Genomic DNA, 18,016 nt, shown 5'->3' on the forward strand with positions numbered 1-18,016 from the left:
AAATTTCCGTAAGCTATACAGTAGTATAATACTTGTACATATTTGAACGATATATTCCCTATTATATACGTGTATATGTAAATAATGTTTAAGTAATAACTTGTTTATTTATAAAAAATGAGAAATATAAAAAAATATCACTTATAAAGAATGGTATGAATTGATTTCTGAGGTATATTAATCTTAATTGAGCCCTGCTTTGTATCCCTAACCTCAACGTTGACGCTGGCGTAACCACTGCAAGTTAAACAGAACGCCATTAATTACTACATTCAATAACAGACTCATATGGATGCATTCTACGAACCTATTGAAGATGACAACAGCCACGCTGCCATCCGGTCTTAAGAAGGCAACTGTATCCACATTGACGTTTGTACGCTCGGCAGCAATACGAGTTGAACCTTCCGGAATGAACTTTGAGAAATGACCCATTGTATAGAACATTGGTTGTTTGTAAAACTCATTGAGGTCTGGAAGTAAATAATACTTAATAAAAACCACTATTTATTCAAAATAATACTAAAAGACACTTTACTTGTCATATTGGCCACTGACGGAGCATCGACAAAATTGCTCACATAATTCGGTCCACCCTGTTCATCCAAAACTATGTTCCAATCGATCCAGCCATTGAAATCGTGCTGAAGATTTTGCAGAAAATTACGTGCAAACTTCTCACCACGTTTCCAGGAACCCAAAATGGGTACAGCTGACTGCCATGGCTTATCACCGATACAGGATTCTGAAACAAGCATTATTTTGTCTGGCATTTCTTTGCGAGCGTCGTCAATGAAAACAGGCTCGAATATATCATCCCAGTACCAATGCACCGACAGCCCTGTGAGATAGTCCACAGAATCGGATCGTTTGGCTTTCATCTGTTTACAAAAAATGTGTAAGCATTGCATATAAAAAAAGTTTTATGAAGTTTAGCTTGTAAACTCACCATTTTGAACCAAAATGAGAAGGTGTAACGCTGATCGTCATTTCCGAATATAACCAAGTCTTGGTATTTGGAGCGTATTGTAGGACCCAGATTATCAGAAACCCATACGGCCTATTAATTTAACAAGTGTTAAATATTTTCTAAAATCTAATCAACCTTTCAAAACTCGAGTTTTCAAAATTAGAAATTTGTCAGTAGAACATGTTCCATAGTTTTAATTCGAGTTAAGCATATATTCCGTAAGCGGATAAACACAGAGATAGTGTTTCATATTTACCTGCTTCCTTGGGGTCCAACCTAAACTCATGAATTTTGCAAACATCATTAAATATACACCGTTTGTTGGCTCATTTCCAGTCGATATGGCCCAAATAGGTAAACCAGCCTCTTCCCAAAGCTCAAGCCAACGTACATGATAATCAGCCCACGTCTGATAGTATTCTTCCTTCAAGCGACTCATTCCAGTCCATTTATTGTTGGTTTTCATCCATCGTGGAGGACTCCACGCAGCGGCTTTGATGCGCAAATTTTCCACGTTAGTTACCAGCTTCAAACGTTTAATTTGTTCAATTCGCTTTTCATCGCGTGGATCTAATTGTGTGAAATTGCTGAGGGTGGTATCGTTTTCGGGCAGTTCATTGTACGCCCAGGGTGCCAGCTCAAAGTCAGAACCACCGATTGACGTGCGCATTAAATTGAAGCCAATACCGTGTGGGGAGTAGAATGATCTGATAAATAAATTGTGGCATAATTTTAAAACTCATTTCAAAACATTATATTAGGCGGGAGTTCATACTTATATATGTGATCTTGTATATCTTGTGACAAATTATCCAAAATATAACTAACGGCGCCGGTAAACGAACCACCAAAACCTGTGATATTTTGAAAATGCTTCTCACGATCCACTTGAATGGTCACCGTACGTGGGGCCGCTGAGAGAATATTAAGTAAATGTAAATTAATATGAAAGATTATGTATTTTAAAGAACTGCCGAAATTAGGGGTAGTCCTCTAATTATTGTAAAATTGTTATTTAAAAAAAAAATTATTTTGAAGATTAAGTTATTTGTGTAAATTTTGTTTTTATTTACCTTTCTCAAACACAGTTTTCTCTTGAGTGGCGTTCTGCAGGCTCTCATTGTAGTCAACAACTTGAGTAAAGTCAGAAGCATTGATCACACCGCTTGTGATGTCAAAACGCAGACCGGCCTGAAAATTATATTTAAATTGTAGAAATATTCTGTTACAAGTAACACGACTCAACTATTTTGTTTAATTAGCCTAAGTCAGTATAGCAAAATAGTAATAGTCTGACGATTATTACGAAAAAAGCAACAGACTAAGTTTGTTACAATAATTTGAAACTACCGATTTTCGAAAAATATTCTTCAGAAGAAATTAAATGTTAATAAGACAAGTCGTCATAGAAATTAATGCTTCATCACCGAGTAACCATATTATATATCTAATTTACTAATTTTAATATTTTTTCCCATATAAGAACCCTTAAGAACATATAGGTTTCCATTTGTTTTGGAATGGATTCAGTTCAGCTGATAAAATATCTTAATATGTAAAAGATATAAAAAAATCAGCAAACATAATCCCGTTTTTCACTGGGAAGTAAAATAATTGTTGAAACCCTTCATTAAAGAATACAATTTAAATTCCTGAATTTTACCTTCGAAGAGGAGACAATGACAAACTCATTTTCATTCTCCGGTGATGGATTTTCTAAATAGTCACAATAGGTGGCGTTACAAACACAAACTAGACCAGCTGGATATTCCCTCAATGCGCATGGAGTGCTTGCTTGACTTGATAGTGCTGAAATTAGTAGAGCAGAAGATAATTTTAACAAAATTAATTCATGAATTAATTAAGAGTCAATCAACAGGAAGATTAGAGGACCCTTAAGTTCGCTTAATATCTGAAGGTCTTCACTTCACTTACTTGACTCGAATAAAGAAAAAATATATATATATATGTATGTATAAATACTCACCCACCAAACCTGCTAAAAAGCATAGAGTAAGTAAGTTCTTTAAAGAACCTTGCGCATCCCCCATTTCGATATTATTTTTATTAAGAGGAAGTCTGCTTGTTTCCCCAATGCCTTTAACACACCTACTAATCGAATCGTAGTCCAAATCCAATGCTTAATCCCTCAAAATTATAATCATCTCCATACCATCTTATCAACAAGTCGAAGTAATCATTACTATGTACTTTATTGCACTGAAGCATGTGTACTCATAATGTACTTGTGTTGTGTACGAGTAGTACATATGTTTATTTACGGTACCATATTGCTTTATTGGTTTATTACATTTTTAACAGGTGTGTCTTTACCTCTTAAACATTTCCACATTGTTTGTAGAATTTTTCTAAATATAAGGTTTGTGAGTTTAACCTGCCTCTAAATTATTAGAAGTACTAGGTTTTATTTACCAGCCTGAGAAAAAGTAATTGAATTGAGTACTTTCAGATTTCTCTACCATGACTATATTTTTGAGTTTAAAAATACATATTACTATGTTCTTATTATATTGAATATGTATGAAGCCATATCTAGTTTCAAAACTAGTCAACCATCAAACCTAAAAGGCTGTATTCGAGGAGAAAGTTAAACTAATGTTAGAACTTGAATTAACACAGACTTATTCAGTTATCATGCTTCGAACGTAGTGTTTCGGCGGGGCCCTGCTTGTTTTCACACATCGCATACCAGGAGATAAGATTTACAATTAAGAAATACCGAATTATGACTTCAAACGAAGTTATATTGCTTGTTAGTACCCAAATGTACTTTCATTATAAATCAACCCCAGCAACCAAAATTTATGATACTAGCTGGCTTCTATGATGCTTTTATCTAGAGTAATTAAATAGTTTTTTCCAATTGGTAATTGGTATTTTGGTGATCCAAAGACAGTCGGTGTAATTATATTAAGTGTATATAAATATTTAAATTTTTAAAATGCTGTATTAACTCACATATTAAAAGAATGTAAGATTTCAACATTTCAATTCGAAGAGAAAAGTAGGGTTAAGCATTCTAAAAGTTGATCAGAAAGCAATAAAATTCGAATTACGTGTTTCCATAAATTTAATCAAAACAATTAAACTTCCGTGCAGCTGCCGGCAATAAAAGTGCTGATATTGATCGCAAAGCTTACTTGCAAATTTCCAATTACTCATAGAACTCAAGAAATGTTTGAAGCCAGAATTTTAGGGCGTTTTGGCAAATTTTCTTTGCATATTTTTTATTAAAATAAAATAAAATAATTTACAAAGTTACTTCATAATTTCATTTGTATATAATAGACAGAAGTCACAGCTTTATATTTTCTCATTCTAATACAAGGAAGCACGACTGGCGCGCTGTTGTAACTTCGGCTATAACCGCGTAAGCGATGTCCACGCCAATAAAGAAGAATAATACAAATTATAAACAACATTATTAATTATTTTAATAGTTTAAATGGTGTTTGTTGTTGTATAATGTACGTTGCTATTGTTTTTCGTTGGTACCAATTTGCTTGAGAAAACAGAAAAGACAGTTCTATTAAGACGGGGAAGATACGTCAATTCGCGATGATAAGCAAAATTTTTAAATTATTTTCTATTTTGTCATCGATACTCCATTTCTTGTGCCTTTAATTTAGTTGAAACAAGTTACTAAAATTTATGGACTTTTATTTAATATTGATCAACTGCATTAAAGGCACAAATATATTTAAATAATTAGCTGACCCCGTAGCCGTTGTCCTGCGTGAAATTATGTAGTTTGAAATGAAAAGAAAGTTAAATTTATCATTTCATTTTTTTTTTTTCAATGTGACGCAGCTTTATAACAACATTTTTCGGTTTCTGTTCCGGTGTACAGAAAAGATAGTTTTCCAACTCGTGAGCACGCACGTATATCTGACCGTGTGAAAAACATAGCATTTCCAAATTTATGCCTCACACTATGGGAATATCTTTAGGTCCTGTTGACTATCATCTCAATTCAATTTTCACTGGAAACGGAATACGTTTGAACTAAAATAGCAAATCGTCAGAACTCAAAGGAATTCGTAGGATAAAACATTCTGTCCCCCTTGTATTCGATAGGTGCGTCACAATCAGTCGGGTTCCATTACACAGTTTCGGCGCATGAAGATTGGGAAACATAATAACGACGGATCCTACTTTGAGACTATTTGAATGATGCGGCAGCTAACATTGCGCGTGCACTTAAGGAATCGTATTTACGATAATTTGGCCAATGTTCGAAAATTTGTGATGAGTTCATCGTTCGTGAATTGATAAAGGGAAGATGGAATTGATATCGAACCACCGGAAGTATCAACCGAAATTGAACCATTTCCACTTTTTAGCGAAGACGATGTAAAATGGTCTTTGAAAATGTCGAGGTTTATATCGAAAAGTATGCGAAACTTCATTTTCATTCCAGTGGTTAGCGTGTTCCAGCATTTGTAATTGCTGGCTTACTTCTCCAAAACTTGCACATATTTCCATAGACCATTCACAGTAAGCAATGACTCAAATAAGGTTAACCGCGTACATTAATCAATAGCAAACCGAAGGTAGAAACAATCGTCGTTTTTCAGGTGGATTGTGTAAATTGGTCCTAATGCATTAGACACCTGGATGTCAATCTACTGGTTGGGCTTGATTTCTGCGTAACTATTTCTTCGATGATGCATTCCATGCATATATCAAGACAATTCCGAATAGTGCAATGTTCTCGCAAACGATTCACTGACGCAAGTTGAGCAAAAACTCATAAATGTTAATTTTGTTGCTGGGTGTTTCCACTGGCTGCACTATATTCTCTGGGTTGAAATACACTCTTTGGTCATTCTCCAAATTAACTGCGATACGCACAACTGTCGGAAAACGTTCATGAATTGCAAAGTAAATATGTATCCTACAAAGCGCTTTATTGCAGTTCACGTATCGACCGTATCGTTCAAGACCAACAACCGCCATGTTGCTTCCTTTGGTGACGTATTTACAAATGTATTTATCGATTACACCAAACTGCAATACTCAACATTGACATGACTGTTTGAATGTGAATTAGACAACAGTGGCGAATATGGTAAGTTCCATGTGCTGTCAACTTCGATGTGTTGTTCGATATTCACGCCTCTAAATTTTATGCTAAATGTTCTGCCATTGTCGTCTGGTGAGCGACGCCCATAGAGTGGATATCCATCATTTCTAGTTTGTGTTTTGCGAAAGCAATGTACGTGGATAGTGTTTCATGAATCTTATTGGTTTTCATCACTTCGTATAGTAAAGGATCTTTCTTTGCATAAAGAATTGCCGCATTATTGAATGATGTTGATCAATTCATCTGGTGTAACCACCTTCCACCATCCAAAGAAGAATGTGTGCGCGCGGCAAACCTCTCTTTTGCCACTCAATAGAGTACATCTAGCATCTAACAGCACCATATATGCGTTGCTTCAAGATAATGTCCATCGAAGCTGTTGCTTGAAAAGTCTTGCTATGACATCGTGACGATCGCTTTCTGATTGATCGCGACCCATAATACCGCACGTATGTCATCGCATCCTGGGAGTACTCGTTCATGTACCTTGAGCTGCTAATGTATGTTGATGCCAAAAAGAACACCGACCGATATTAGCGCGACCTCTTCATGGCATCATGACAAATTTCAATCAGTAATACATCACTTTGTGTGAAAAACACATAACATTTTCACTGAATAAAATTTCAAAAATTTTTGAAGCAAACGCCAAATTTGAAAGATTTAAATAACTGAAAAACAAAAACCAAAAAATTGAATAAAAACATTTAACTTTAACATTAACTTTTTGGAATTGTTCAATTTTCCGATTTTTCCTCATGAAAGACTACAGGTTCTTTATTTCTAAACCTTTCCCGATCCACGACGAACCACCTCTTAAAATTTCATCAATATTGGTTCAGCCGTTCTCTTAGCGTTACGAACGAACAAACATTCATTCGTTTGTATGAGAAAAGAAAAGGGCTGTTTTTAGGGGTTTTCCGGAAATTATTCGATTTTTTTTTCTCCGCAGAAACCATCCCTGAACCCCAACGAACATTTTAAAAAAATAATTGTCAAATTTGGTTCAGTCGTATGAAAGTTATGAGCGTTACATACATTTTGATTAGTTTTTTATTGTATTAATAATTATGACCCATCTGATAGTTTTCAATCGCATTTTGGTTGAAGTTTTGAAATTGTGTATTATTGATATCAATTCAAGCTGTCAAAAAAATTTCGGTTGAAATGTTATCAAACTTTAACATATAACGGTATAACGGTTTTCAACTCTGTGACAGTAAGGTTGACTAGATTTATAATTTCAACTACCTCTAAGCAATTGTAGTTGAACAGCAGTTGTCTTTAACAAAATTTTCTTAAGTTAAGGCAAAAGAGGCTTAGAAGGGGCGCAGAATTCTACACTTGTCTACGACGGAAAATTGTCTGGGGCCAGCCCTGCGTCGTTAACAATATTTAACTATAAATAGAGAAATACCAGAAACTTGTTAACATTTCAATTATAACAAGTAGAAAATGCTTATCTTATGACTATTTTTAGGCAATAAAACACAAATTGCTGTAACTTAAGCACTTTTATAACATCGGCACTGCGTGTGGAGGAATCTAATTTGAAATAAACGTTAAGGGGTAACATTACCGAGCTTACTACTGAAATCTGTTTTTAATAATTGTGCGGAAGACCTTTGAGTAAAAAAGTATTAAATTTTAAATATTCCAAAAATTTCAAAATTCTTTACCTACATAAATATAAAAGTAAAGTCTAATTTTTGGTAAATGTTCCCCTTAAACGATACTCTTAATGGTTGATATTTTGAGCATACAAAGATATTCACTCTCCATTTTATTATTTTTTTCCAATGTTATTGTTGTGAGGTTTGAATATGCTTTGATAACAGGTGTAACTTATACTCTCCGTCACATACATATGTAGCTTTGTACTCCTGTTATTTACATTCAACACCAATAAAGTGAGGCATTTTCGACTTGCTCAATACTTTGACCTATTTTTAGGCGTACAGTCTCCCATGGCGTCAGTTCCAACGCAGATCGATATGTTTGTTGTGTATACACTAACAAGCTTCGAGTTTAAGTTAATAAATTTAATTTGATTTTACGAACACCGACGTATGGTTTTACACTCGCACATCCTGCTCACAGTGAATGAAATAGGCAGGTAATCCTGGGCACTCAACAAATCATTTTTGAGGCATTCTTATGCTTTTACAAAATATTCAAGAGCATGTAATAAGTAATAGGAGGGCTGAAAAGTTCATAGGCTAGCATAGATATACTATACATATATTGTGTCCAAAAAGCACTCGGAAATTATAATTGAATTCGTCGGATAAATGATATTTTAAAGAAATGTATGTTTTTAAGTTAATAGGACTGTCCTTAATTACTATACCAAATATGAGCGCGATCTACCAGACAGCTGCTTAAGTCAGTATAGTTCAAGAGTGCGTTGCGATTTTTACAATGAATAAAAATATCGAACAATCTGTCTCAAATTTTGTATTTGTAACCAAATTTCGTGTGCGGAAAGAGTACAATTGTGAATTGAATTTAAAGTAAAAAGAGATGGTATTCAGCATCAAACAACCATCATATTCACCAGATTTGGCTCCGTGTAGTTTTTTCTGGATCCCCAAATTGAAATTGCCGCTCCGTGGAACAAGAAGTTGAAGACCATCCCAAAAAGTGCTTCAAAAGGTTTTCGAGAATGGAAAAATCATTAGCATAAGTGTATAACATCTGAGGGAGATTACTTTGATTATTTACAATTTCCGGGAACTTTTTAGACACAATGTATTATATGTATATTGGACTTTTTTTCTCAAAAATTGTTTGATGCATATATTTGTTGTTATAGTCAGTTCATGAGAAGGTTGTGCAGTCTAGTTTGATTGAAAGTAACATTTTATATTCGTGCACTTACTTGAATAAACCACCAAGAGTAAGAATATCGTTGATCGTCATTTCCGATTATCAAAACATTTTTAAACAGCTTCCGAAAAATTCACTTTCCGGTGTTGCATATCTTCCTCGATAACTGGTTATTCAATTTGATTGTCAGACACTTCGAAATCTTTATCTTCCAATCTTCATCTTCCGTATTTTGATCGTCGTTCCAATTTTCAATGTCTTCACTGCTGACTTCAACACCACCCACCGTGGACTATAATAATTGCCCCTCTTAAAGTGAATCATCGTGAGAACTATTTGATCCAATCAAAGCAAGCAATGGAATTTCGTCTTCGCTGTCGTATTGATCATCGTCCTACTGTTTCATAGTTGTCCATGCTTTTATAAGCACAGCTCTGGGCAATTCATCCCATGCTAATATATAGGTATATATACATACATGTGTATATGTAAATAATCTATAACTAATAACGTGTTTATTTATAAAAAATGAGAAATATAAAAACACTCAATTATAAATAATGGTATGAATTGATTTCTGGGGTATATTAATCTTAATTGAGCCCTGCTTTGTATCCCTAACCTCAACGTTGACGCTGGCGTAACCACTGCAAGTTAAAAAAAACACCATTAATTACTACATTCAATATCAGACTCATATGGATGCATTCTACGAACCTATTGAAGATGACAACAGCCACGCTGCCATCCGGTCTTAAGAAGGCAACTGTATCCACATTGACGTTTGTACGCTCCGCAGCAATACGAGTTGAACCTTCCGGAATGAACTTTGAGAAATGACCCATTGTATAGAACATTGGTTGTTTGTAAAACTCGTTGAGGTCTGGAAGTGAATAATACTTAATAAAAACCACTATTCATCAAAAATAATACAAAAAGACTTTACTTGTCATATTGGCCACTGACGGAGCATCGACAAAATTGCTCACATAATTCGGTCCACCCTGTTCATCCAAAACTATGTTCCAATCGATCCAGCCATTGAAATCGTGCTGAAGATTTTGCAGAAAAGTACGTGCAAACTTCTCACCACGTTTCCAGGAACCCAAAATGGGTACAGCTGACTGCCATGGCTTATCACCGATACAGGATTCTGAAACAAGCATAATTTTGTCTGGCATCGCTTTGCGAGCGACATCAATGAAAGCAGGCTCGAAAACATCATCCCAATACCAATGCACCGATAGCCCTGTGAGATAGTCCACAGAATCGGAGCGTTTGGCTTTCATCTGTTAACAAAAAATGTGTAAGCATTGCATATAAAAAAAGTTTTCTGAAGTTTAGCTTGTAAACTCACCATTTTGAACCAAAATGAGAAGGTGTAACGCTGATCGTCATTTCCGAATATAACCAAGTCTTGATATTTGGAGCGTATTGTAGGACCCAGATTATCAGATAACCATACGGCCTATTAATAAAACCAGTGTTAAGCATTTTCTAAAATCTTTTTTTTTTCAAAATTAGAAATTTTTCAGTAGAACATGTAACAAAGTTTTAATTCGAGTTAGGAACATATTCCATAAGTGCATAGACAGAAATAGCGTTTTGTATTTACCTGACTACTTGGTGTCCAACCTAAACTCATGAATTTTATAAATATCATAAAAAGTACACCGTTTAATGGCTCATTTCCAGTCGATATAGCCCAAATGGGAAGCCCGGCCTTTTCCCAAAGCTCAAGCCAACGTACATGATAATCAGCCCACGTCTGATAGTATTCTTCCTTCAAGCGACTCATTCCAGTCCATTTATTGTTGGTTTTCATCCATCGTGGAGGACTCCATGCAGCGGCTTTGATGCGCAAATTTTCCACGTTAGTTACCAGCTTCAAACGTTTAATTTGTTCAATCCGCTTTTCATCGCGTGGATCTAATTGTGTGAAATTGCTGAGGGTGGTATCGTTTTCGGGCAGTTCATTGTACGCCCAGGGTGCCAGCTCAAAGTCAGAACCACCGATTGATGTGCGCATTAAATTGAAGCCAATACCGTGTGGGGAGTAGAATGATCTGATAAATAAATTGTGGCATAATTTTAAAACTCATTTAAAAACATTATATTAGGCGGGAGTTCATACTTATATATGTGATCTTGTATATCTTGTGACAAATTATCCAAAATATAACTAACGGCGCCGGTAAACGAACCACCAAAACCTGTGATGTTTTGAAAATGCTTCTCACGATCCACTTGAATGGTCACCGTACGAGGGGCCGCTGAGAGAATATTAAGTAAATGCAAATTAATATTATCCACTTATTATTGTAAAACGGTTATTTATAAAAATAAAATTTTTATTTAAAACTTTAAATTATTTGTACAAATTTTGTTTTTATTTACCTTTCCCAAACACAATTTTCCCTTGAGTGGCCTTCTCCAGACTGTCATTATAGTCAACAACTTGAGCATAGTCGGAAGCATTGATTGCACCGATTGTAGTGTCAAAACGCAGACCAGCCTAAAAATTAGGTTTAAATTAAATTAGATGATATGGAGAATTCTACGTACTTAATTTGGGGGATGTTAAATAATTGTTGAATCCTTCAATGAAGAATTTATAAAATTGACATTTCTGAATTTTACCTTTGAAGAGGAAACAATGACAAACTCATTTTCATTCTCCGGTGATGGATTTTCTAAATAGTCACAATAGGTGGCGTTACAAACACAAACTAGACCAGCTGGATATTCCCTCAATACGCATGGAGTGCTTGCTTGATTTGTTTAGTAGAGGAGAAGATAATCAAAACAAACAAAATCAATTAATTAATTAAATGAGAGTCAATCAACAGGGAGGTTAGAGTTTAGTGCTTCTAAAAATATTAAATATTTCAAAAGAAGTCTAAATATTTAGGTTAGGTAAGGTATTTAGCTATTTCGAACTGTAACTAGCCGAAAAGTTTACACTCTTCTAACTTATAGAACTTTATGTTTGAATTTTCAGATAGTCTAGGAGTGCTTCAAAACTATATGCGTGCGTTTTCATACGAACAGGCACCTCAGAGAGATAGCTAACCGAAGACGAGCGCAAACTGATCAATGCGAGAAAACAGTTTTCCAAGCGTTTTTCAGCGGCGCCTCACGCTCAAAATGCCCAAATATTGTATATTCCTAAATATTTTGCGGATAAGGTCTTAAATCTTTACACAAATGGTGAAATTCATTCAGCCAAGTTCAACCCTTTTTATATTTATCGGCTATTTCCATATACATTAATTATAAGTTTTTAATATTTACCACAGAATTGGTAGCACAATACTCTTAGGGATTCACTTGCATAAGCACAAATAAAATTAACAAATTAAAAAGTAAATATGTACCAGTATAATATCAAAGTACGCTAACCACTATGCGGTTCCTAAAATCAATGAGTCCTTAACGAAAGCAGCTTTCATCGTCCATTTTGCAGATATCCTTCAATATAAAATACTCACCCACAAAACCTGCTAAAAAGCATAGTGCAAGTAAGATCTTTAAAGAACCTTGTGCATCCCCCATTTCGATATTGCTTTTATTAAGAAGAAGTTTACTTGTTTCCCCAATGCCTTTAACACACCTACTAATCGAATCGAAGCCCACCAGCAATGCTTAATCCCTTAAAATTATAATCATCTCCATATCATCTTATCAAAAATCGAAGTAATCATTGCTATGCACTTTATTGCACTGAAGCATGTGTACTCATACATATATCTATTTACGGTACCAATTTGTTTTATTGGGTTATTACATTTTGAAGAGGTGTGTATTTACCTCTGGTTGAATTATTCTAAACAGTTACATATTTTTGCGAGTTTAACCTGTCTCTTAATAAGTAGAAGCTCATTTTTAGTTACCTGCCTAAGAAAAAGTAATTAAATGTCTTTTCAGATTTTTCTTCCATGACTATATTTTTCAGTTTAAAAATTTAACTTTGTTTACAAAAATTTTCTGTAGAACTTCTGTAGGTATGTTCTCATCGTATTGAATAGGTATGAAGCCATGCGAGTTTCAAAACTAGTCAACCATGAAGTGTAAGCCTAACAGCATATATTCCAGGAGAAAGTTAAAATAATGTTCGAACTTGAATTAAGTACAGATATATTCTGTTAACACGTTTCGAACAGAATGTTTCGGTGGCGTCTCTGTTTGTTTTCACACAGCACACATCAGGAGATAAGATTTACAATTAAGAAATACCAAATTATAAGTTCAAGCGAAGTTATATTGCTTGTATAAATTACTACTCCAATGTTTGCTGGAGAATGGAGCCATGTGTAGAAGTTGACGTCAGTGAGAAAAGTTCCCTGAGCGCCATTCTCTTGGCCGTGCCCAGAAACGATTATTTTACATATTTACATATGGTTCAAGCAGCTCATGACTTTCGGCCTTAGACCAAGTATCTTCTGGGTAGCCAAAACACCACCCGTTTGAAGGCGAGGTAAAGTGAGAAGGCGAAACGTTCCACTGCAGTGTTGTGCGCAGATATCGATATCTACTCAACTTGTCAAACAAATTTTGGTTGAAGTGTTGTCAAGTGCAGTGAGATTGACTGGAGTAATAATTTCAACTACTACCAATCAGTTGTACCTAAACACTACTGCGTTTATTTAGGGAAAGTATTTTAATCATTTATTTTGTATACATACGTAGAAAGGTGAAAATTAGTCGAAGCTCTAAAAAATATCTCGTAGCTGGATTTCAGAACAGCAATACAAACTACAATTTGGAAATAGCAAATATAACATAAATGATTGTGGGAAGTTTTTCGAACATAAAGGTTCGGTACAATCTACTAAAACTAGGAATACACTTTTTGAGTAAAATTAGATTTTTGAAACGTTTCGCTCCTCTTCACTATGTTTTATCCACTATGCGTGTTTTTTTAATGAAATTACCTTAATGATTACCAAACGTTATAAATTTTGTTGTTAAGGCTAAATAGGCTTAGAAGGGGGGCAGAATTTGGCATTTGTCTAGGGCGGTAAATTGTCTCGTTTCGGCCCTGCGTTATTAACAATAGTTACCTATAAATAGAGAAATACCAGAAGCTTGTTAACATTTCATTTTCATAATAACAAGTAGAAAATGCTTATCTTATGACTAAAAAGATTGACAATAAAAAAAACACTTTGCTGATAACTTAAAAATTTTTATGACATCGCCACTGTATGCAGGAATTTATTGCTGATTTGAAATAACCGTTAGGGGGTAACTAGTGAAATGATTTTTTAACAATTGTGCTGAAGACCTTTGAGCGAAAAATCTGCAATTACGATTGAATGATCGTCGAATTTTGATACTTAGCGAATCCAATAAAAAGTTAGTATAAATGAAATAATGGGAAATAATATAGACCAGGATTATGCCACTTTACTCATATATCCATTTAGTGTCATATATTTAGTACACTTTACACATTTTGTTATTGCTGTTCTGAAACCAGGACTTAAATATAGAGAGCGAGCCAAACGTGGTATTTTGAACCACCTTCACCAGCAATTTGGTGCAACGCCAATTCAAGCGGCACTACGGCCGTTATAAATCTTCAATAGTTAAATCCATTTACTGTTATCAATTCATTTACACAACAACATTTTGAAGGGAATTCGTGTGTAGTTGTACTTTCATTATTTGGTTCATGCATACAAGCATTTTAGTTTTCGCCTTCAGAAATAGTACTGCAAAAGTAGTGAGAACTCGGTGTGTTATGGAGAAATTATCGTGTTTGAAATAATAAGAGAGATTTTGACTAAGAAATTTCTTCAAATAAATCCGTGCTTTTATTTGTGCGCGAATATTAAAAAACTAAAACAATTCACTCAGATAAGCTTGTTACAATTTTATAGTACTTTATTACTTATCTCAGTAGAGTACAAAAGGCAAAACAAACAAAATTATAAAACATATCTAAGAACAAGTCATACGTTAACCAATTTGTTCAAAACAAATAATACTTAATATTTTTCCATTGGCACTTGGGGGCGACAGCCTTATATAAACAGCAACTCAGACGCTTAATTCCACAGCGTATTATCTAGCAAATGGCGAAGAATATGAATTCTATGGGGTTTTTCTTGGCCATCAGCTTGATTGGAATGCTTGTATGTAAGTATCTAAAGGATATATATATTTATTGCTAAATTTATTTTGTATAAACTGTGTATTATTAACTCCTTAGCGCATTCCAATCAAGAGACGCTGCCATGCGCGCTGAAAGAGTATAGCACAGGACTCGTATGTGTTTGCAATGCTAAGTATTGTGACTATTTGGATGATCCGACGCCAAGCGAAGAATATGTTTTTGCTGTTGTCTCTTCGTCCAAGGTAATTAGATCAATACTGGGTTGAAAACTTTGAAATACTTAATACCCTGAAACATTTTTTTCGTTTCCTAGTCGGGTCTGCGCTTCGCGACGACACATGGCCAGTTTAATCTCTACAAAAAATATTATATTTTCGATTACGATCAACTCATCGCCAGATCTATGGAAGCTCGTAAGTTTCTTTTATTTGTGAATGTTTTCATCCTTTATATAAATTATTAAATATTTAGCGGCTGCTGAGAGCATTGAGATAGAAGTTGACCGAGAGCAACGCTGGCAGAAGACTGAAGGTTTTATTGGTTCGATTTCCGACTCAATCGAAAATATTTTAAAAATGTTCCCAAAAAAGTTGCGAAAGCACATCTACCAGTGAGAAAAAAATCAACATTTAAGTGTTCGACAGTTTACGGAATGCTTTTCAATTTGTAGATCCTTCTTTACGCAACACGGCATTAACGTCGATTTCATTCGCGATCTGGGATTTGATGTAAGCGAGAAGTCTTTAGAGGATTCCGATCCCATTTTCGGATCGTGGGAGCGTGGTGAACAATTCGCACAAAACTTACTAAAATACCTAAACACCGATTCCAATGAAACGGAACCGATAAACTGTAACATTTTGTTGGACTATGAGGGTGGCGATGCGCCAATGATTGCCAACACCACAAGTAATATTTATTTATATTTTACGAATATACATTTTTTTCCATATTCAATAATACATTTGGTTTATGCTTGAATTAGATCACTTTGAGGTTTACAAACAACCGCTGTTCTATACGATGGGGCATTTCACGAAATTCATAGCTGGAGGTTCAGTTCGCATTGCTGCTGAAAATAAAAATGATAATGTGGATGTGGTGGCCTTTTTGAGAGCGGATCAAAGTGTGGCCGTCATCATCTTAAACCGGTGTGCATATATCAGCAATAATTTTGAACTGTAATTACTTTACTTTTTCCATTTCTTCACTAGTAATCCCGTTAGTGTTGATGTTGGCATACAAGATACCTATCGCGGAGCTGTTCTATTCAAAATCCCTCCACACTCGATTCATACTGTCCTTTATATTTAAGTATGTATTGTCTGTATGTATACTCGTACATATATGTGTATGATATATGTATGTATATAACTATTTTTACTCTAAATAAATATAAAAATAAAGTCTTTTACTATAAGAAAATATTCCCTTAAATCATACTCTTAATGCTTTATATATTATAATTTGTATAATTTAATATGCAAAGATTTGATCCACTCTCCAGTTTATTAATTTTCTCCTATTTTGTTGTTGTGGGGTTGGAATATGCTTTCATTGCAGGTGTAACTCTTACTCTCCGTTATAAAACCTTGTACTCCTATTAGGTACATTCAACAACAATAAAGTGAGACATTTTCGACTTGCTCAATACTTTGATCTATTTTTAGGCGTACATTCTCCCATGACGTCAGTTCGAACGCAGATCGATATGTTTGTTGTGTATGCACTAACAAGCCTCGAGTTCAAGTTAATTTAAAATTTAATTTGATTTTACGAACACACATGCATGGCTTTACACTCGCACATCCTGCTCACAGTGAATGAAATAGGCAGTTAATCCTGGGCAGTCAATAAATCCTATTTGAGACATTCTTATGCTTTTATAAAATATTCAACAGCATAAAATAACAATTTCAATACCATTTTTATCATACATTACCTTAAGCCTCAAAATAAGCCTCAATTTCTGCGTTAACTTCTTCATTGTTGCTAAAATTTTTTTCCAGCGAGCAATCCTTTGAGGAAGTAGTCACTAAGAGTTAGATCTGGAATGGATACGATGGATCCGGATACAATTCGAAGGCCAATTTATGAAATTTTAACATTGTATCCATTGATTTGTGCTACGGTGCGTTGTCTTTATAAAACAGAATTTTCTTATTCTTCAAACTGGGACCGTTTGTTCATGATTTTCTCCTTCAAACGCTCCAATAACGCAATGTTATAATCGCTGTTAATGAGTTTTCTTCATTGAAGATAGTCGATGAATATTATATCATGCCCAAATGCATGATGTCGGTTCATCATGTGCAGTCTATTTTGATGACTGTCGATTAGCATAGCTGATTTAATATTGGTTGTACCACCTATGCATCAGCCTACGAACTTTTCAGACCACCTGTTATATACATATATGTAAGGACACACATTTAGTTAATATAGTTCAGATATTAATTGTTTTTGTGTTATATTTACATAAAAGTGGAATATATGTATATGTATATCGTCACCTAAAATGCAAAATAACGTAACATCACTTTTCATAAGTTTACAGGCGATGGAAAAAAATTTTAATAGAAACCACTCATATTGGAAAAAATTGAGTTTTGGTTATAAAATGGTTATATACTGGTTATATCTGACAGCGGAAACAGTATATGTATATAAAATATCGACATATGTATATGTATGTACATATTATATTATTATTTAAGCTGAGTTTTGCTATAAAATACTCCACATTCCATAGCATTTAAAGAACTCGCTCTGCCACAGTACATGGCTTTCTTTCTTCCCAACATTATTTGCTTCCACAGCGATGACAAAGCGCTTTAAAATTAAATGAACTGAAAAATTGCTTTCGGAAAAAGAAGACTAGAAATCCATAACCAGCTGTGATCCATTGCGAGCAGAAGCAAATTCACAAATACCTTCTCACAATACATGCATATGTGTGCTTGGCATCATGTGTATGTGGGTCAAAGGC

At 34.6% G+C, this 18,016-nt stretch overlaps 2 protein-coding genes across 5 annotated transcripts; one reads left to right on the forward strand and one right to left on the reverse strand.

Moving 5' to 3' along the window:
- Positions 1 to 82: 82 nt before the first annotated feature.
- On the reverse strand, positions 83 to 12,521 carry LOC125776279 (lysosomal acid glucosylceramidase-like). Of its 4 annotated transcripts, XM_049447791.1 has the most exons (10): positions 12,446 to 12,497; positions 2,958 to 3,005; positions 2,634 to 2,779; positions 2,044 to 2,161; positions 1,746 to 1,884; positions 1,227 to 1,677; positions 950 to 1,060; positions 539 to 881; positions 308 to 473; positions 83 to 237 (listed from the first exon to the last, which is right to left on the reverse strand). In XM_049447791.1, the coding sequence occupies exons 1-10, from the start codon at positions 12,459 to 12,461 to the stop codon at positions 138 to 140; spliced, it is 1,638 nt and encodes a 545-aa protein (XP_049303748.1). In that variant the 5' UTR covers positions 12,462 to 12,497; the 3' UTR covers positions 83 to 137. The 4 variants fall into 4 exon arrangements, with proteins under 4 accessions (XP_049303748.1, XP_049303747.1, XP_049303746.1 ...); XM_049447790.1 differs by lacking the exon at positions 2,958 to 3,005 and having other exon boundaries at positions 12,398 to 12,521; XM_049447789.1 differs by lacking the exon at positions 12,446 to 12,497 and having other exon boundaries at positions 2,958 to 3,116.
- A 2,085-nt stretch (positions 12,522 to 14,606) lies between these two features.
- LOC105226746 (lysosomal acid glucosylceramidase) lies at positions 14,607 to 16,437 on the forward strand. Its single transcript, XM_049448341.1, has 7 exons — positions 14,607 to 15,050; positions 15,124 to 15,269; positions 15,341 to 15,440; positions 15,499 to 15,637; positions 15,698 to 15,936; positions 16,013 to 16,178; positions 16,242 to 16,437. Exons 1-7 carry the CDS (start codon positions 14,987 to 14,989, stop codon positions 16,339 to 16,341), a joined length of 954 nt encoding a protein of 317 aa, XP_049304298.1. The 5' UTR covers positions 14,607 to 14,986; the 3' UTR covers positions 16,342 to 16,437.
- The last annotated feature ends 1,579 nt before the right edge of the window (positions 16,438 to 18,016 follow it).

This window comes from Bactrocera dorsalis, chromosome 2 (genome assembly GCF_023373825.1).
Source record: "Bactrocera dorsalis isolate Fly_Bdor chromosome 2, ASM2337382v1, whole genome shotgun sequence".
Lineage (NCBI taxonomy): Eukaryota > Metazoa > Arthropoda > Insecta > Diptera > Tephritidae > Bactrocera > Bactrocera dorsalis.

Coding starts and splice junctions, on each gene's coding strand:
- LOC125776279 (XM_049447790.1), bottom strand. CDS start 12,461: ATGGGGGATGCACAAGGTTCTTTAAAGATCTTACTTGCACTATGCTTT. Junction 882..949: donor TCTCATTTTGGTTCAAAATG/GTGAGTTTACAA, acceptor TTTTGTAAACAG/ATGAAAGCCAAACGATCCGA. Junction 474..538: donor GTCAGTGGCCAATATGACAA/GTAAAGTGTCTT, acceptor ATTTACTTCCAG/ACCTCAATGAGTTTTACAAA.
- LOC105226746 (XM_049448341.1), top strand. CDS start 14,987: ATGGCGAAGAATATGAATTCTATGGGGTTTTTCTTGGCCATCAGCTTG. Junction 15,051..15,123: donor CTTGATTGGAATGCTTGTAT/GTAAGTATCTAA, acceptor TTAACTCCTTAG/CGCATTCCAATCAAGAGACG. Junction 15,441..15,498: donor CGCCAGATCTATGGAAGCTC/GTAAGTTTCTTT, acceptor TTAAATATTTAG/CGGCTGCTGAGAGCATTGAG.